The 19906-nt window shown below is 52.7% G+C and overlaps 2 protein-coding genes across 2 annotated transcripts; one reads left to right on the forward strand and one right to left on the reverse strand.

Moving 5' to 3' along the window:
• The first annotated feature begins 606 nt into the window (after positions 1 to 606).
• On the forward strand, positions 607 to 11278 carry Dok4 (docking protein 4). Its single transcript, NM_001108438.2, has 9 exons — positions 607 to 753; positions 5364 to 5575; positions 8757 to 8864; positions 9015 to 9129; positions 9383 to 9502; positions 9586 to 9775; positions 10402 to 10540; positions 10692 to 10812; positions 10908 to 11278. The coding sequence occupies exons 2-9, from the start codon at positions 5510 to 5512 to the stop codon at positions 11024 to 11026; spliced, it is 978 nt and encodes a 325-aa protein (NP_001101908.1). The 5' UTR covers positions 607 to 753; positions 5364 to 5509; the 3' UTR covers positions 11027 to 11278.
• A 965-nt stretch (positions 11279 to 12243) lies between these two features.
• Positions 12244 to 19026, reverse strand: Polr2c (RNA polymerase II subunit C). The gene is made up of 9 exons (NM_001012473.1): positions 18917 to 19026; positions 18766 to 18815; positions 16018 to 16086; positions 15838 to 15890; positions 14193 to 14321; positions 13808 to 13859; positions 13465 to 13633; positions 13269 to 13343; positions 12244 to 12699 (listed from the first exon to the last, which is right to left on the reverse strand). The coding sequence occupies exons 1-9, from the start codon at positions 19000 to 19002 to the stop codon at positions 12555 to 12557; spliced, it is 828 nt and encodes a 275-aa protein (NP_001012491.1). The 5' UTR covers positions 19003 to 19026; the 3' UTR covers positions 12244 to 12554.
• Positions 19027 to 19906: the final 880 nt, after the last annotated feature.

Consider the following 19906-nt stretch of genomic DNA (forward strand, 5'->3'; position numbering starts at 1 on the left):
ACACACACACACACACACACACACACACACACACACGACCTAGTCTCAAAAAATCTAAATACATAAATGAAAGTTAAAAAAAGTAAAAACTAAAGTGTGGTGTAAATAAAAAATAAAAAGGGGAAAATAGATGAGTGCAGCTGAGTATGCGACCGGGGAAGTAGAGAAAGTCCTGGGCAGGCCTAGATGGTAAGTAGCAAAGGGAATCACTAGACAAGAGGGTAGCAGGGTATTGACTCTTGAATTGGGAGGTGAGGTTCAAAGATTGGGAGTTGATAGAGGGTTCAGCCTCCAGCAGATGTGAGGCAACGTAGGTTTGAGTTTTGGAGCTCAGTGATGACCTGGTGCGACTGAGATGGGTACTAGTAGTGAGCAGAGGGCCGGGCAACCAGGCGGAAACTTCTGTCCTAGTAATAAGACATTGGCCGGACTCTGGGACGGGGCGGATCTCCTGGGTGAGGCGTGGCTCCGAGAAGGGGCGTGGCACGACGCCAGGGATGGGCGGGGGCGTGGCGGTGGGGCGTGGCGTGGCGCCAGGGCGGCGCGGGGCGTGGCTTCAAGGGGCGTGGCGTCGCGGATCAGCAGAACCGGCTACCTCCCGAGTCTCCGCTGGATCCGGAGCTGGCGGCTGCGCTTCGCTCCAGTCTACAACCGGAGCGGCGCGCTGCCACCCCACCTTCCCAGCCGCGCCGGGTCGAGACCCGGGCATGAGCTCGCCCCGCGTCCCGCGGAGCCAGCGCCTCCGGCGCCTAGGTAAATAGGGGAGTGCGAAGTGGGGAGGGGGGTTCCTAGGCCTCACTGAACCGTGAAACTCCCGCAACTCTCATCCTGGGGCGCCCTTGGTCACCTCCGGAACCTGCGGGCTCTCCCAGCTATGGGGGCGTCCTACTTTAAGGGAGGAGGACTCAGACGCGCCTCTCAAAGGCAGCGGGACCCTGAAATTCCCTGAGCCTTCCACACCCTGCTCCTATCTCTGGGAAGCCCAGGTCTGAACCATACCTCACCTGCATTCCCCACGTATCCCATCAGAGAAACCCAGATCCCGGCTCCCTGAGCCTCTTCCCGGAAGCAGCCTTCCTTGCCTTCCTGCTCCCCAAATTTCAAGAGACACTTTCCTCCTACTGCCTACCCGACCTGCAAGTGACTTTCCTATTCACTCCAGTCCTCCGGGCCAGCAGCCTTCTGCCCTAAAACCTTTCTCCTCCAGCTCTGGGAGTCTGTACACCTTCTTCCTTTGGAGACAGCTAACTGATTTCTGTCACGGTAAAAGGACCGGAGCCGAGCCCTGGGCAGACGGGAGTTCTGTGCAATCTGCCTGCGTGGAGCGGTGGGAGTAGAACAGTTGCCAGGCATTTGGATGGAGGTCTAGGGTGGAGGGCTTTGATGAGACAGGCAGGCAACCAGGGGCCGGGTGTCAACTCCAGCACATTCCAACAGCCGCCAGGGGCCGTGCTTCCTGTACATTCTTTGCTGGCCCTTTTCAGAGAAATGCAGGCTGCTGTGTAGGTCCCAGGAGCTGTGTCCCTCTCGCTCTGTTGCTTGTCTCTGTGCCTGGGTGCTGGGTATTCCTGGGCAGGGCAACAGGCTGGATGTGACCTCATCCAACAACCCAGCCAAGGTGGGGCCCCTAGCCAGGCTCAGACACAGTGTCAGCAGTAGCACAAGTGCCCTGAGGCAGCTTTGAACCAAACTGTGGATCGTGGACCTGGCTGGTTCTCCTGGTCTCTTGGACTTTGCAGGTCTTGCCAATTGTCACGGAGATGCAGAGACTCACACTCACACTCTCTGGAAGCAGAACTAATAATGGTGGCGAGAGGGGAAAGGTGCCCCAGATTGGGCACCCACTCTGTCCTTGATCAGTGTCCTGGTCACTGGGTTGGACTATAGCTAGATAGAAGGGGTTTGGGAACTATCACTGTAGGTGTCTCTACGTGGCTAAGACATCAAATCTCATAGTGATATGTGACAGGCTGCAGTGCTGGATGTCGAGAGACAGCCAATTAGCAAGGCCAGGGTGTCAGGAGGGCCCGAAGGAGGAGGCAGATTTTCAACTGAGACCCAAATGAGGCAGCGGAATATACTTGAGACCACAGGAGGGAATTCAGTTAGAGGCAAGAAAAAGCAAGTGCAGTGAACTTTCCTAAGAAGGCGTTTACATACTGAGAGGTGGCCGGGAGGACAGACAGCAGTGAGTGGTGTGGGGCAGTGGACCGCACTCCTGGGGACCATGAGTGTTCAAGATGTCCTGACCCCTCATGTTCCTCTGCCTCATTCAGTGCTTGTCTTTGTGGCTGTCCTTGGATGGGACCTTCTGGGGCTTGGGAAGCGCACCCTGCTGGTCCCAGATAGCAACCACACAGGGATAGGGCAGCTGGTAGATAAAGTCCTCCAGGCAGGAGACCTGCAACCAGATCTCAGCTGTGAGATGAGAACCCACCGAGGACAATGAGATAGCGTCCAGGCAGGGCTGATTTGCAGCCCTGATAAGATCAGATCTGTGAAGGGTGGGGCAGCCTGGTCAGGCAGACAGGACTCAGGCTTTGCCACTGGCCGAGTAGTGTTTGTTCTATAGCCAAGGCCTCCAGGCAGAATTCTGGGAGGGAACTCTCAGGTGCAGCCCATGGGGCAGGTGGGCAGGGAGAGCCCCAGAATGCCTCCTGTATTCTCTCCTCAGGATGCTGCCCTGGCTGTTTGTGGTGGCCTGGGCCAGGGCAGCTACTGTTTCTCCAGGAATAGCCAGCCACATTGACAGCAGAGTAGAGGAGAGATGGGGGTTGGGAGGAGTTACCCCTAGAACCATGATGAGAATGGCTACTGGAAACCCATCTCGCCCATTTAGTATACAGTACTGAAGGGCTTCCTGCCCAAAGCTGAGGATGCTACACACTTGGAGGGATCTGTCTCTCTGAGGGCCTGTGAGAGGCTAGTGGTGGCCCTGGATGGGCAGGGGCTTTTTTTTTTTTTTTTTTTTTTTTTTTACCACCCTTACTTATTGGCTATTGAGCCTTTAAGGGACCTCAGGGCAGGTTGGGGATTACTTGCTGTTTAAAATCTTGTAGTCCCTCTTGGCAGGGGGAGAGAGTGGGCATGGGTCCCCGTTGCCAGTTAAATCCACGAATCCTCTCTTAATGCTCTCTTTCCACCCCTCCGTGCACTCCATTTTGGGACTGGGTTAGTACTTGTCTCTACAACCTAACGGGACTGAATGAAACCAGAGGCCAGAGAAGGCAGGTCTTGGGCTCCCCCATAAATGTCACTTCTCAGTGGTTCTAGGGTTGGGTGTTCTTTGGACAGACACAGCACATAGCTGAGATCTCGGTGGCCCACGGGTTGTATAGAGGAGATGGCTGATGGAGCCAGTAAGAGGTGGCTTGCTCCGGGTTGATGGAGACTGGTTTGTAATGGGCTTATGGCCTGGATTGGGCAGGAGGGTCTGGAGAGTATAGCTACCCCCTGGCTTCATTTCATCATTTAAAGTAGAAAGACTGGCCTTGAACTTGTGGCAGTCCTGCTGCTTTTACCCCCACCCCCAATGTTAGGATTACAGGTGTATATTATCACATTCTACCTAGGTCCTTTAGAGAAACAAAACAAAAAACAAAAAACCTAATGTGAAAGCTGAGGGACTACACAGCCTGCTAGAGCTATATTCCTTGACGTCTGGGCCACCTTAGAAGAACCAGGGGCCTGGTGACTCTTTGGGGGACAGGTTGGGAAACTGGCCTTCAGTGCTGGGGACTGACCGTCAGTGGCCGGCTTGCTAGTCATTTTAGTAGGGAACTCCATGGAGCCAGTACTTGTTCTGGGGACAAGACAACCCCAGAGGCAGGTCATGGTGTAGACAGAGCTGGGGAAATGGACCCCTCTCTGGCTGCCAGAGGCCAGTGCGACTGGGCTAGCGATGATTAGACCTGGAAGAGGCAAAGCAGTGCTGTGGGAGCATCCTGGGGTGGAGGATGTGAAGGGGCCATCACTGCACAGAAGCAAGAGGTAACCCCTCTGCCCCATCTCTTGTTTGCATGTGCCCAATGGAGTGTACCATCTGTTCCTTGTTAGGGACTCAATAGACAGCTAGGAGATTAATTAATACCAAGCTGCTGGCAGACTGAGATGTGTGCCTGCCCTAGGGCCCCATTCTGGCAGCACAGATGTCCAGCTAACCCCGGAAATGCTACTGCATTGCCACCCAATCATCCTGGAGATGTGCGGAGTCTTGTGGGGAGTCCAGCCCTGACTACCGAGGCTTCATGCAGAGAAAGCTTAGGTGGTAGCAGGAAGCCAAAGTGGGCTACAGGACAGTGTAGGGAACGTCTCATTCGTCTTTGGTTGTGTCCTGGGCTTGCTGTGTGACCTAAGCCTGGTGGCTTACTCTCTCTGGGCTATTTTCTTTTCCAGTGCATAATAGGAAGGCTGATCGCCTAGGTCTGTGTTAACTGAGCCCAATTCTCCCCCTGCTATTCCCATTTTTCCCGAATTGCTTATGCTACATGCTGTGCCCTGGGTCATCCTTCCTATAACTAATGCCTGTCCATGCTCGGAACATACCTCTGCTTGGCTTGTCCGGACCAAGTGTCCTGTTGGGACCCTATCCCCACCCTCAGGCTGGCCTACTCCTTCCAAGGCCAGGGTAAATGTCTACTTCCTCAGAGGCCACAGCCCACAGTCCCACACATTTCTCAAACTTATCCAGGGCCCCACCTCTTGGACTCTGCCCTCCTACCCAGGAAACACCAGTCAGTACCCAGAAGAACTGCCCAAGAGTCCAGGGGCCAGGAGTAGGGTCTGAATGACTTGAGCTGGTGACTCAGCCTCAACAGGCTGGAGAGAACCAGGTTTAGTGTGGTGAGCTGGAAGGGTAGGCTTTTGTAGATAACCGAACCCTGGGCCATCTCCTGATCCCCTCACCATTTCCTGGAAGTTCTCCTCTGGGATCCCAGTACTCTCAGGAAGGTGGGGTGCTCTGGCAAGTTGCTCTAAGTCTGCCCCAAAGTTGTAAGAGGATGGCTAGGTGCCACCAAGCTTAGGGTCTAGGCTTCTCCAAAGCCCACTACCTCCCTTCCTTCCCCTCTTTTGCCTTCACCTCCACAGCAAGCAGAACGGGAGCCAGCCATCCCAGGAAGGGGTTAACTGCCAGCCCCAGCCTTGAGGGAGGGGACTGGGCCGGACCATTTTTCTGCTCTGCCTCCACCTCGCTTTTCCTGAATGGTTCTGCCGTCCTGGGGTTGGGAGGAAGGGAAGGAGGAAGGGCGGGCAGGCAGAGGGAGGGAGGAGTGTGGGAAGAGGAAGGAAAAAAAGAACGAGACAGCTAAGGGGGAAGAGAAAGATGTCACTGGCTCTAATCTCCCTGTCATTTGGGTTTCTAGCAGGAGCTGGGCGAAGGAGCCGCTAGAACAATGCTGAGGTGGGGGAGGTGAGGAGTGTCTTAAACAGGTGATCAGGGGAGACCAAGCCACCTGGGCACCCTCCCCGGACTCAGCCCAGCCGGCACCCCAAAGACAGTGGGGCAACCATGGCGACCAATTTCAACGACATCGTCAAGCAAGGCTATGTGAAGATGAAGAGCAGGAAGCTTGGGGTGAGCCACCCTGGTGGGGGCCCTTGTCAATAAACAGTACTGAGGACGGGTCTGGAGGCATGGTGTGTTGGGGCAGTGCTGCCCGCCAGCACTGGGGACTGTGTGACTGTGATTTGAGGCTTCTCGACACGGGCTGGCTGGCATGTGGCTAGCCACCCTCTGTCTACTGCATCTCTTGCCCCAGCTGGGCTGGCTGGCATCCCAGCCACTGGACCAGTAGTGATAGCTGACAGGCTGGCAAGAGGCATCCCCTGCTATTGTTGAAGTTGTGGCCACGGCTGCGCTGGCAGTAGCGGAGGTGGCAGCCACCACCAGCTATCGGGAGTGACTGGAGAGTGAGGCTGTCAAGAGTGGAGAGCAGCTTTAGCTCCTGGGCCTCCTCCCCTTGCTCCCCACCCCCTTTCCCCTCCCTCCCTTGCCTTGCTCCCCACCCCTCCTGTCCTCTTTTCTTTAAAGTGACCCTCCCCCGCCCTACCACACACACACACACACACACACACACACACACACACACACACACACACGCTTGCTTCTCAGTGTTCAGAGCTCTGCACTTATATTTTAGAGGGTTGCTTTGGGTGTTAAATTGTTTGGGAAAGAGAATGGCTTGTTGTGGGTAGGGGTAGGGACATCAGGGACTGAGGCCAGAGAGGCTGACACTTCCCTGATGTGTGGGTGGCATGGCCCTTGCTCTGGGACAGGCTGCTTTCCTTGGAGTTGGTGGTGGCAGCCCTGAGCTGGGGCTTGGAGGGGCACATACCCCTCCTCACCACCCCATACAGGTTTCCAGCTGAGGAAAATCCCCTAGAGGCATGATTAGGGTCCCAGGTTCCCTTTGAAGCCTCTATTCCCCTGCTATCCCCTACTTCCAAGGAAGGAGGAAAGAAAGCCTTGGTGACAGGTGACCCAAGTCTGTTTTACCCAAGACTCTGTGCCTCCCTGCTGCCTTGATGGGCTGGGTTCAAGGGTTCCTGGGCTAACCTGAGGGTGAAGAGATGCCCAAGGGTCTCTTCTTACTCAGGCCCACCTTGGAGTGGGGGCGATTCTTGTTCCTCCTGGCTTTCTGGGGCCTTCTTGGGCTGTCTTGTGTCCAGGCAAGACCAGCAGTCCACTGCCCTCAGCTGGGCCATCAGTGGATTGAGGCAGGGCTTCTTGGCATGTTCGAAGTCTCACTGGCTCAAGCCTGGGAGACTCTGCTCTTTCCAAGACAGAACAAAGAGCAAGGCTAAGGCCAGGCAAAGAGGCCCCGGGAGTGGGGACCTCATTTCTGCTGCCACCCCTTATTCCCATGCTTAGATCCAGCCAGTCCCCAGGGGCCAGCAGAGCTCGATCCAGGGCAGGCTTACCAGGAAAGCGCTGGCTACAGGCAATCCTGTGGGGTCAGTGTCAGACCTGTTACAGAAGGATTCCCAGACCCCAAGTGGAGAGGTGGGCAGACTAGGGAAAGAACTGGAAGGTGGGGTGTGGCCTGACCCAGACTGGTGTCCACACTGTCCAGGGAGATCTACTTTCCACAGACCTAAGCTTATTCTGCCCTTCTGTGAGGGGCTAGGCTTTTCAGTTGCCCCAGGCAGTGTCTTATCTCAGTCTCCAGGGATCAGGGGAGGGGGTGTGCTGAGAGGAATGGAAGAGATGGCGCCCACCCTCCCTTCCTACCTGCCAGGGCCTCCCTCCTCCCTCAGCAGAGCCTGGCAGAGTGCTTAGGAAGAGCTGATCAAAGACCTGTGAGAACTGAGGAGAGCTCTTGAGTGCATGGCTCCCTGGGGTTGTGTGAGTGTGTATCCTGTAACCAGGCAACCAGGGTGCTCAGGCCCCCAGGCCTCCCATGTTGCTGCCTGTTGGGGTGGAGTGGGGTGCTTGAGCAGCTCCCACCCATTCAGTTATCTATCCATTCATCTGTCTGTCCACCCTGTCCTTCATATGGTCATATGCACAGCCGTCAGTCATTGCTAGCTGGTATTAGCAAAGGGTGTGAGAATATGGTATACACGGTTTCTGCTTTTAAAAAGGCTCATGTGGACAGAGCAGGGCTCAGCTAGGGACAGAGTTGCAGGGGCAGACATGCTTTTCAGGGTCCCAGACAGCAGCTAAAAGTGACCCAGCTATAGAGACTTCCAGGGACAAGGACTGTCTAGGTCCATTTTGTTCTGTGATCTGCTTGGCAAGGCCTGGTGGCACACCTCTGGCATATGCAGAGAAGGTAACTGGGCTGGCCAGTGACTGTGGCAGTGGCCTCGTCCTTTCCTCTGCCCAGCCCAGCCCTTCTTTAGGCCCCTTCTGCTCACATTGACAACAGCACAGGAATGCTGGGAACAGGTCTACCAGGCTTGAAGCCTGCTGGCAGCGGCTGGTAACTCCATCACAGCCTGGCTAGAGAGAGGCTCTGCAAGACGAGCTCAGATGGGCAGTTTATGGAGATCCTGGGACAGCCTTTCATGGTGTCTGATAGGTCAGTTTGTCTCTGGAAAAGGGTCACCTCTTTAGGAGTTTACGAAGCTCTGGAGAATCTCAGCAGCGTAGAGCACAGGGCACTTAGTAGGTGTTGTGGCTCATACCTCTGCCCCCTTAGCCTTTGTGGGCCTCTGGTGCCCGTAGGGCACAGTGTTGATTAAGTGCTGATGGAAATCCTTGGAGGGCAACAGTGATTCCCCTCACACCAGATCCTTGCTTGGGCCCACAAACAGGGCACAGATGATGTGCAGTCTAGCTGGGTGCTAGGGGGCCACTTCTTGTTCCTGGAAGACCCCATGTATGTATGGCCAGAGTGGTCTGTCCTATGGTAATGGGTGTGTCTCTGGAAATCTTGTCTTAATCCCAGACCCCTCACTTGTCAGGTCGTTCCTACTTGCCTTCTTCATAGCCACTAGTCTCTGAAACGGAAGAATCAATCGAACTACCTTCAGGAGTGACCCTGATACTGAATTCCACAAATGCTCCTTCTGTTACACAGAGCATCACAGAACAGCTCAATAGAGATGATTGTGAACTTGGCCATTTGGGTAGGGCTGCCCCTCTGGTGGCTGGCATCCTATAGCTATGATCCTAAGGTTTTTTTCTAAGCTAGGGTCCAGGGAAGGGTGTGGTACTGCTCTCTCAGGAGGCTGGGGTAACTTCAGGACAGCATCGTGGGGAATCATGGTTCAGCAACAATCTGACCAAAAGTTGGCTTCTTGACCCACAGATTTACCGGAGGTGCTGGCTGGTGTTCCGAAAATCTTCCAGTAAGGGGCCCCAGCGGCTGGAGAAGTATCCTGATGAGAAGTCAGTGTGCCTCCGAGGCTGCCCCAAGGTTAGGGGCCTGGGCCCTAGATCCCCCAACCTGTGAGCAAAGTTGACTCGCTGAGTCCTGAGGTCTGAGGGTACCTTCCTGAGGAACCCAGCTATGGGAGGTAGGGTTGAAGGGGCCAGCCTGGCTACATATCTTGGGATGTCTTTCCAGGTGACTGAGATCAGCAACGTCAAGTGTGTCACGAGGCTCCCCAAGGAGACCAAGAGACAGGCGGTGGCCATCATATTCACGGATGACTCTGCTCGCACCTTCACTTGTGACTCAGGTGAGGCCCCAGGGCTGCAGGCTCCATCTGCTCTTCTTGGGCTGGTCGGTCAGTGGTCCAGGCAGCGGCTACCAGAGCAGGGCCAACTGTTGCAGGAAGAGTGGGAGAGTTGTGTCTCTCCTTAGTGGAGTAGGTCTCAGACGGAGGTAGGCAGGCAGGCAGCAAGGCCTCCCTGCAACGTCAAGCCAGGGCAGACTGGGTGGGCTGCTGGGACTCTGAGCTGATAGAACTATTAAGTGCTATTTTTCTCTAGAGCTGGAGGCAGAGGAGTGGTACAAGACACTGTCAGTAGAGTGTCTGGGATCACGGCTCAATGACATCAGTCTGGGAGAGCCAGACCTCCTGGCCCCAGGAGTACAGTGTGAGCAGACAGGTGAGGCTGGTCCTGGGTCTCGAAGCGGGGAGGGGGAAGGGGGAGCCCTCAGTTAGCTCAGCTGTTATCCTCTGCCGCTGCAGATCGCTTCAATGTCTTCCTGTTACCCTGCCCTAACCTGGACGTGTATGGCGAGTGCAAACTGCAGATCACTCACGAGAACATCTACCTCTGGGACATACACAACCCCCGCGTGAAGCTCGTCTCGTGGCCCCTCTGCTCTTTGCGCCGTTATGGCCGAGATGCCACACGATTTACCTTTGAGGCGGGCAGGTAGTACCCTCTTTCTTACCATCCTGTCCCACTGTGGCCATTATGGAGCCTGCTCTCGGCATGGCGTCAGGCATGTTCATCAGCACGGCAGCCCAGGGGGGATATAATGTTTCAATTTTACAGATGAGGAACTCAAGGCCAGAAGAAGTAATTAGCTTATAACAGGCAGGTCAAACGAAGCTCCCTAGCTGAGTCACTGCCAGGGGTGACACTTTCTGGCTTTATGATTGTAGCCTCAGTACCAGTTCCCTATAGGGGGTGAAAAAGTGCCCAGCCTGACAGAGTGATGTTATAGCGAGAGAAGGCCCTTGCTGGGACTCCAGCAGTCTGCTTAAACTTCAGCTCCCCACCATCCTCTGTGTAACCTTGGCAGAGCAACTCCTCTACGGTAAAATGTAGAGGAAAACGAATAGGCTAATTTCTGCGAAGCTTTCAAATCTCCACTGGGTATGTGGTAACTACTGCTCAACCCATGTGTACTGTGACCAAGTCCCCAGATCACCATAGCCATCCTCTCCCTGAAGACCTTCATACAACCGCAGCTGGTATTTAGAACTTGGTGCGTATACACGCACGCACCGAGTGAAATTCCTGACACCTTGTCCTCCTTGCTACCTTGTCCTTAGGATGTGTGACGCTGGGGAAGGACTCTATACCTTTCAGACACAGGAGGGGGAGCAGATTTACCAGCGGGTTCACAGTGCCACCCTGGCCATCGCTGAGCAGCACAAGCGGGTCCTGCTGGAAATGGAGAAGAATGTGAGGGTGAGGCGTAGCTGCTGTTCCAGGGCACTGGGAGGCAGGGCAGACGGGCTAGCTAAGTCTCCACCAGCGCGTTCGAGGGTAAGTCAGGCAGGACCTTGGGCTGGCGGCAGTGTCCCTAGGACTAACAGACAGAACCTCTTCTGTGACACAGCTGCTGAACAAGGGCACCGAGCACTACTCCTATCCCTGTACACCCACGGCCATGCTGCCCCGCAGTGCGTACTGGCACCATATCACGGGTTCTCAGAACATCGCTGAAGCCTCCAGCTATGGTGGGTCATCGTTGGGGGCCTGCCCCTGTGGAGGTTTCTTGGGCAAGGGCTTTGGGTCTTGGATTCAGATTCTAAGCATGCATCTCTGTCCACAGGTGAAGGATATGGGGCAGCCCAGGCCAGCTCAGAAACAGACCTCCTGAACAGATTCATCCTGCTTAAGCCAAAGCCTAGGCAGGAGGACAGCAGTGAGACCAAGACCCCTCCCCAGTGACAGCTGCTAGGCTGCAAGAACTCACGACTGCTGGGCCACTTGCTGGAGGACAGCTCACTGCAGCAGTCCATGGACAGCCTCAAGGAGCTGGTGGCCAAGAGCCAGAGAGCAAGCTGTCCCTCTTGCCCTCAAGGGTGAGGCTGGACCTCAGTACATGGCTGGCCACACCACCTGAGCATGAGGGGCTAGAGCCACCGTGGAACTATACACTGTTAATGGTTTTAATATATATGGCTTATAACATATTCTGTATAAACGAGGCTATCCTCTATCCCTCCCCACCAACACATACCCATTTTTAATTCCACGACCAGGCATGGTCAAGGCTGTCTTTTGAGTATGAATGAGGGCTGCCATGCCTGTCCTCAGTGATACAACTCTCTCCTGCTGCCAAGATTGCTTGAGCTGCTAGGGTCAGAGGAGGGGACAATCAGACTGGTGCTGTCTGCTAGCTCTTCTCAGAAGCCTAAGGGCCACAATAGCAGGTAGCTTCTGTCCTCTGGGCCTACAGTGACACAGGAGAGTTCTAAACTTCACTGCACCACGTGGCAGCCTTGCACTTGGGAGTTTTAAGCAGAGGTGGCATCTGGTTTTTAAATGCACTTTCTGCACTGGCTCCTTCCCGCTCAGTAGGCTAAGATGTCTTCAGGCGGGCAGGGCTCCCTTACCTCAGCAGTAGAGGACAGTTGGGACCAGCCCAAAGGCTGCAGCGGGCCTGCTGTGGGGAGCACCTGGCTGCCCCCTTCACTGACCAGGGGTATAGTGCTCTAGCAAGGGAGTCCCTTGCCCTGGGCCAGCCACCCCAGGCCAGATTCCAAAACTAAGACCTTCCCATCTCCCCCACACGGTGCTGAGGCTCCCTGCTGAAATGCAATTAAAGCAACTGATTTTCTAGTGCTGGTATTTATTGACTACCGTGCAGAAGGGCTATCTTTCTATTCACATCCAACCTTTTGTTGCGTGTTTCTGTTTTTTAATACTTTAGGATCTGCTCTGTGGGAACAGACCTTGTAAATAACCACTGTTCATATGTGTGGCAGAATGATAAGGGGGCCTCTCTCAGGGGGCCCTGGAGCCAGGGAAGTGGCAGAGCCAGCCCAACTCTGACTGTGACCCAGGAACGACCACCAGAGGTCAGTTAGTTTGTACAGGAAATGGGCCTAAGCCCTTGGGAGGGAGGCAGAACGGGCTCAGTTAGTAGCACGATGACGCATGAAGGAGATTATGTTGTGCTCTTTATTGCCAAAAATAAAAACTTTTAAAAAGACAGCTACTGTTGATCAATAAATACTCCTTTTCTGTACTAGTGTGTGCTTCCCCCTAGGCTGCCTGAAAACCACTATGTAGGGCCAGGGATGCTAAACCCCTATAAAACCTGCCTTGTCTAACACCAGTGGAACCCCTGGCCATCTCTCCGATGTCCTTCCAGGAGGCAACGTGAGCAAGCGCAGTCCTTAGCCCAGAAACCAGAAGGGCCCCAGGGCCTGGAATCCGGTCAACTTTGAACCTAGTCTCCGCAGCAGGCGGGCTAGTTTATGGTGAGCACGTCACTCTGGATCTCATGGCTTAACTGGGTCTGTAAATCACTCAGCTTCTTCTTTAGCCCAGACAGGGCTGAGAGGACAATGGTCTCAGGGCGCAGTGAGCCACATGACTCCACATTGTAGTAAAACCTGAGAGACGAGGGGGTGAGAGCTCTCATGAGGCAAAGCCTGGGCTTCAAACAGACTTCGTTCTGAGACTGGACTCCATTCCTACGAGGCCTTTGATCTTAGGACAGGGCTGACTTCCCTTTCCCTAGAACCCCTTACGCAGAGTGGTCCAGGCCCACTTCACAGTTCCTCGGGGAAGCTACGAAAAGGGCATTGTTGTAAAAACCCTAAGATGACTCTGGGCGTGCATGTCTACACTGGAGACAGCAGGAAGAAAACCAAACACGATTCTGGCTACAGCTCTTCAGTTCTTCAGGGGAGGGCTATGGTTAATTTGTTCTGGCTTGAGCCTAAACAGGAAGGCCAGAAATAGCATGGGGCAGTAAGAAGGTCCCTTTCTTTATGGTGACTAGAGAGGGATGAAGACCAACTCAAGATGTGCGAGTTTGGCAGTTGGTTCTATCACGTGGTGGGGATGAGGGTGGGAGTGGGGGATGGGGTGTGGTGTGGTGAGCTTGGGTGTGTGACTGCCTAACAGCCTCCCACACCTACACTTACAATTACAGTCCCAAGCAGGACTGGGGTCTTACCTCTCTGGCTTGCCGTTGGGGTCATAGGGAGCCTGTGACTCATCCTCATCCAGCTCAGAGTACTCACTCTTTGGCCTGAGGGCAAGCACAGGTAAAGCAAAGGTGGCTGCTTCTACTGTTAGCAAGGCTCTCAGAGCACCCACCTACCTAAATCTCACTACAGCCATTGCTATTCCCCCCTCCCCCCAGAACATACCATTCCTCAGGCTTGGGATACACTGTATGCCTAAGTGCGTTGTCTGGATCGTATTCAAAAGCTACCCCCGCAGTAGGGTTCCACTTGGCATGCTCCTTGCCAAAGCCCTTCTTGGCATAGGCTCGAAGTCTCAGCTCCTGGCCTTTCCTCAGCTTGACAATAAGGATGTCTGCAGGGAGAGGTGAGAGTGAGGCAGAAACAAAAGGGACAAGTTCTCCAACTTGTGTCCTGCAGTACTGCATGAAGAGAAAAATATCAAGAGACCAGGCGACTCAAAAGGGTCTCTGCTCTGACCACCAGCTTGACTGCCCCATCCCTTTCCCATCCAGCCCGACCCCCTTACCATCCTGCTCCACATAGTCATTGGGGTCATTATCCCGGTTCCGGGATGTCACCTGTAGGAAGTCCAAACAAGTATGCATTAGCCTCTCACCTCTCAATCACCTCTGGCAACTGTCTCTCAGTAAATCCAGCCTGTAAGCTGCCAAGCCGGGGAAAGGAGGCTGAGAAGGAGATGGCAGAGTTGTCCAAAGAGCCCCGTGGCCTTTAAAAGGGTCTTTGGACAACATAGGGCACATGGCCCCAATACTGCTCTGTTCAGGAACTCAGGGCCAGCACGTCTAGGTGGCAGTTAAAGTAGATGATCACAGGGTAGGTTAGCATCTCATAAAAGACCCACTCTAATCTACCCCACTTGGAGCCAGGCAGAGAAGAGCAAAGGCACTAACCGGGATAACCCGGGGGCTGTTGGAGATGAGATCTCGGGAGGTAACATGGCGCGTCTGGTCTTCATTGCACCTCACGTCGAGCGTGAACTCCACGGAGCACTCTGGGCAGAACTCTTCACATGTGCAGTCCTGAGGCAGGAAGGGCAGTTGGATCGGGAAGACTGGACTCTCTGCTTTTCCTAACCAGCTCCTTTCAACTTCTTCTTGGTGAAAAGGGGTGACCCCAGTCCCAGGCCCTTTTGGGCTGTGACATCTGGTTCACCTCATGGTAACTTGTATACCTGCTGGCAACCACACTTCCTTTCCAGGGCCACTGCTACAGGTGACCACTAGGGGGCACACTGCTAATTCAGCAGTGCCTAGAGAGGACCAAGGTTTTATGCAACAATAGAGTTCTGTCTATGCAGATCAGCTTGGGAATTACTGAAAATACAAACAAGGGAAGAACAGGAAAACAGACAAAAAACAACAAAAACACCCCCAAAACCCAAACAACTTTGAAGTTCTAGATTACTTGGGGAGGAGGGGGCTGGCACTCACAGCCTAGGCTGGCCTGGAATTTAGGATGTAGGTGAAACTTAAATTACTGATCCTCCTGCTGCTACTACTGCCATGTGAACGATTATAGGCACGTGTCACAACATCCAGTAATCTTTACTTCAAAACTTCTTATGGAAAATTCTACCCACATACAGAACCAGAGAGGACAGATGGCCACTTGTCATATGCCCACCTTCCAGCTTCCTTAATTATCAACATTTGCCACTCTTTGTGGATGTTTTGTGTGTTCCGAGACAGAGTTTTTCTCACTAGGTAACCCTGTAAATGGTGGGATACAGGCACACAGCCGTAGAGGACTGCAGCACACTGATCTGTGCTCAAGTGCGCAGAAGGCAAGGGCAGGGCGCCTGCAGCTTATTTTCTTAGGGAAGAACAGGGCAGACGTAGTAAAACGTTATCATCTGGTAACCACAGAGAAACAAAACAAAGGGGGATTTATTACTGTTTCTCAGACACGCACGGGGACACATGCCTTTAATGACCAAGGGAAACACTCAGGAGGCAGGGCAGGCAGATTTCAGTTCAAGGCCAGCCAGGGCTACATAGCGAGAGTTCCTTAAAACTAACACAAAAAATGGAAACAATAAGTGGATGAAGGGTGTGAGGCTGGCTGTTAAAAGTGACTACGGCTCAGCTGCCAGAGCAACACCCAGTAGTTCACAACTGCCTATAACTAGCTCCAGGGGCTCCGAGCGATGCCCTCTTTTGACCCTAGCCCACCTTCACAGACAGAGGCAGACATACACACACATAAAAGTGGCTGTGTTCCCCCACCCTTTTGGTTGTTTTGAGACAGGGTTTCTCTGTACAGCCCTGGCTGTCCTGGAACTCAAACAGATCCACCTGCCTCTGCTTCCCAAGCTGAGCCTAGAGGCATGTGCCGCCACACCTGCCCGTGATGATGCCTGGATGTGCTGAGAGCAATGTGAAGCCCCATCAGAACCAAGGACCACACTACTAAGACATCATCTCAACAATGAGCATGCTACAGTCAGCTGGAAGGAAGATGCCCAGAAAGATCCCAGGGAGAACTGGACCCCCCTCCCCCGACCTGTGCTTCCTGTCTATCTGCCAACACACGTACCCGGGAGTACTGCAGCTTGTCCACAATGTCATCACTAGTGAGGGGGATTAAACCTGCAAGACACAGAAAAGTGCTCTGCAGAACAGCCAACAGCCAAGCCACCACAAGAACCTCAGAGGTCAGGCAGGCTAGGGACAGGGAGCATCCCACTTTGATCTCTTCCTCAACACCGGCACTCACCAAGCCTGTGCGCGATGAATTCATCATGAAGGACCGAGGAGTTGGCATCAATCTGAACCCAGTCAATGGCTGGAAAAGGCGGCAACAAGACAGGACGAATGAGAACTAGCCATCAGATTCATTTACAGACCTATAGCACTGTCTCACATCACTCAGTGCCCAGCAGCACTCGGGAGGCAGAGGCCAGCCTTGTCTACAAATTGAGTTCCAGGACAGCTAGGGCTACAAAAGAAAAACAGTGTCTCCAAAGCAAAAACAAAAACAAAAAAAACCAAAACAAACAAAAAAGAAAGAATCAAGTCAGTGCTTACAAAGTTGAAGGTGACCAGACCAGGCCAGACTAGGCTGTAAGAGGCTTCAAAGTTTAGCTCCAGGTTTAGGCCTTCCACATTTCATATATATAATCTTCCTGCCCCAGTGAACTGGGTATAGGCCTTGTTAGTGATACACATACACCCCTACCTACCTCAGAGAATTTAGAGATATTTAGGGAATTGAGTACTTTAAACCAGCTACCTGTGCCAATACCAAATCCAAGAATAAAAGCTATTTGGGCACCTAAAAGTTGAGGGAAACATGGGTTGGAGGAATGGCTCAGAGGTTAAGAGGTTCCTGGCAGGGTTGGGGATTTAGCTCAGAGGTAGAGCATTTGCCTAGCAAGCGTAAGGCCCTGGGTTCGGTCCCCAGCTCTGAAAAAAAGGGGGGGGGGAAGGGTTCCTGGCACCCATGTCAGGTAGCTCACAACCCCTGTAACTCCAGCTTCAGGGGGATCTGAGACTCCTGGGCACCTCTGGCACCTGCATTCACCTGTAAACACCTACACACAGAGACAGTTAAAAACAATTTAAAGGGCTGGAGAGATGGCTCAGCCCTTAAGAGCACTGACTGCTTTTCCAGAGGTGCTGAGGTCAATTCCCAGCAACCACATGGTGGCTCATAACCATCTGTAATGGGATCTGGAGCCCTCTTCTGGTTTGTCTGAAGACAGCAACAGTGTACTGACATACATAAAATAAATAAATATTAAAAAAAAAATTTAAAAATTTTCAAGTTAGGGAAAACATCTCAAGAGTAAAAAGTAAAACATCACAAGTTCATGGCCCACACCTTATTTATGATATCACCAGAGAGCCCACTTAGAATTTCAGTGTTACTCCCATCAAGGGATGGTTCACTGGATGGCTTCAACAGGGAAAGCACACTAACAATAAATCCAACCCCTCTCAGTTCAATGCTGGGCATACGGGACTGTACACACACAGAAGCTTAACTTAAACCTGTACCTAATCGCCCATAAGCAAACACCTGCACATAAACAATGATGTTCAGAAATCAAATGGTGTGGGAGCCCAGTTCTCAAGCAGCTGCCATAGGCACAAGGAAGAGAGGTCAGAAGACCAGGCGAGGACAGGCCCAGCCTGCCCTTCCCTGCAGCGCTTCTTCAACCCTAGCAAGGGTGAGGCTTCCTGACGCTTTACTTCCAGGGCCCCCTCAATGCCCTTAATCTACTCCCCATCCCTTAACCCCTGGTGGGAACTCCCGGTATAAAAACCCTGTGTGTGCGTATCTACAAATGCTCCATCCCCTTCTTTTGGTCTCCTTCCTTTCTCTCAAAACAAACAACAAACAAACAAAACTGTTTAGACTCTCCTGAAGACAGCTGTCATATTTTGCCTTGTGTTATGTTTGCTCATTTCTTGACTTCACCTGGAAACTTACATGATCTACAGAAATAAGAAATTCATTAAAAAAAAAAAAAAGACACCAGAATAAATACAAAAAACCCTGTAGTCTGTCTTATCTGTCTGTCTCTCACTCACACACACTTCAACCATAAAGAACTAAAGTATGCTGTTTGTAAAAGAAAAGTTTAATAACACACATGCTTTCTCTCATGTGGGCGCTCTCTCTCTCTCTCTCTCTCTCTCTCTCTCCCTCCCTCCCTCCCTCCCTCCCTCCCCCTCCCCTTTTTAAATAAAAGGAGAGTTCAGGGCCTACAAGATGGTTTAGCGGGATAAAGGTACTTACTTGTTGTCAAGCCTTATCGAGGTCAATCCCTGGGACACACATGGTGGGAGAAGAGAATCCCTCCCACAAACTGTACTCTGACCTTCACACATGAACTATGGTACTCTCGAGCCCAGAGATATACACATATATGTAAATAAATATGTTCTAAAGAAGATAGGGGGAGAAGAAAAGAAAGTATAGCAGGGTACTATCTGGAAGGACGGAAGGACGGGAGAAATCACTCTGTGTGTAGATTTAAAAAATGTCATTACGTAGTCTGTTATTTTGTAAAATTAACAGACATTTTCAAAAGACGCCAACCAGTAACGAACACTGACTTAAAAGCAAAAGCGCAGGGGCTGGGGATTTAGCTCAGCGGTAGAGTGCTTGCCTAGGAAGCGCAAGGCCCTGGGTTCGGTCCCCAGCTCCGAAAAAAAGAACCAAAAAAAAAAAGCAAAAGCGCACCATCTACATTACTTCAGTAATCTCTGTATCACCCGCTAACCTAGGGTCACCTTACGGATGAGGAGGCTGCAGCCCTCGGCTGTTTTAATAGTGCTTAGTCTTGATTTCTGTTGCTTTTGGGTAGACGAACAGAGTTGGAATCCCCGCTGCCGAGCAAGGCACGCACCGAGGCGGGCCTAGGCAGCCGCAGCCCGGCGTGCACCTCCTCAGTGTTCTCAGCTCCCACCCGGGGCGGAGGGACGGCGGCACCGGCTCCGAGGGAGGGTCGCTTACCTATTATGGGCACCTCTGCGATGAAGACCCTCCGAATGGAATTGGCCACCCTACAGGAGGAAAGGCAGGCAGCGTGAGAGGCCCCGAAGACACAGCCCCGGGGTCAGGAGCCCGAGGCCCCGGCCGCCCGCCTCTCCCCTCGCCTCCTTACGCCAGGTCCGTGTTCTCGATAATGAACTTGACGTTCTCTTCAGTGAGTTCCGTGATCCGCACGGTTGGCTGGTTGGCGTACGGCATCACGACCGGCTGCCTGTCTCCCGCGCCAGCCCCACAGCGCGCCTGCGCGACCACCAGTTTGTCGGCGGGGCACCCGGGCGCTTCCGGCTAGACGTGGGCGCAGTGCCACCTGCTGACCGGAGGCCGGAACTCCTGGCCTGTGTTTTCTAACCACACTGGCTACATGCACTGGTCCTATGCTCTTGAAATCCCCAAGATACACAGCACAAAATTTCACGGACAGGGTCATTCACGCCAATGTTATTTGTAATTGCTAAAAATAATAATAAAAATTCCTAGGAAGCGCAAGGCCCTGGGTTCGGTCCCCAGCTCCGAAAAAAAGAACCAAAAAAAAAAATTGATAGAGGCTTGGTTAAACGTACATACGGGGATGTGGAGATAAGAGCACTGGCTGCTGTTCCCTAAGAGTTGGATTGTATTCCCAGCATCCATATGACGTCTAACATCTTTAGCTCCAGTTTCTAAGGAATCTCTTTCCTGGCATCTGAGGGCACCAGGTAGTCAAATGGTGCACAAGCATACATGCAAGCAAAACACCCATATACATAAGAATAATTTTTAAATGTGTAGGAATACAATAAAGCCTTTTAAAAGATGGAAGCTGTACATCTAAACATAAATAAAATGGCTAGGGAGGTGGCTCATTGTGTAAAACGACTGACAGGTTATTTCTCTGCCAGAGAAATGAGTCAATTCAAGTCAAACTAGAACATATTAAAAGGTAGGTTTATTGGGAAGCTGTTCTCAGGCAAGTTCACTGGCCCCCAAGAATGGAGGCCAGGGGAGTCACCAAGGGAAGGACAGGGAGGGAAAAGAGGGGAGAGGGAGAGAGACGGGGAGGGAGGGAGGGAGAGAAAAGGAGAGAGAGCACAAAGCACAAGGTATCTGGATTAAACAGGAAAGA

This window comes from Rattus norvegicus, chromosome 19, assembly GCF_036323735.1.
Source record: "Rattus norvegicus strain BN/NHsdMcwi chromosome 19, GRCr8, whole genome shotgun sequence".
NCBI lineage: Eukaryota > Metazoa > Chordata > Mammalia > Rodentia > Muridae > Rattus > Rattus norvegicus.

Coding starts and splice junctions, on each gene's coding strand:
- Dok4 (NM_001108438.2), top strand. CDS start 5,510: ATGGCGACCAATTTCAACGACATCGTCAAGCAAGGCTATGTGAAGATG. Junction 9,130..9,382: donor CACCTTCACTTGTGACTCAG/GTGAGGCCCCAG, acceptor ATTTTTCTCTAG/AGCTGGAGGCAGAGGAGTGG. Junction 9,503..9,585: donor AGTACAGTGTGAGCAGACAG/GTGAGGCTGGTC, acceptor CTGCCGCTGCAG/ATCGCTTCAATGTCTTCCTG.
- Polr2c (NM_001012473.1), bottom strand. CDS start 19,002: ATGCCGTACGCCAACCAGCCAACCGTGCGGATCACGGAACTCACTGAA. Junction 15,891..16,017: donor ATTCATCGCGCACAGGCTTG/GTGAGTGCCGGT, acceptor TGTGTCTTGCAG/GTTTAATCCCCCTCACTAGT. Junction 13,634..13,807: donor TGACTATGTGGAGCAGGATG/GTAAGGGGGTCG, acceptor CTCTCCCTGCAG/ACATCCTTATTGTCAAGCTG.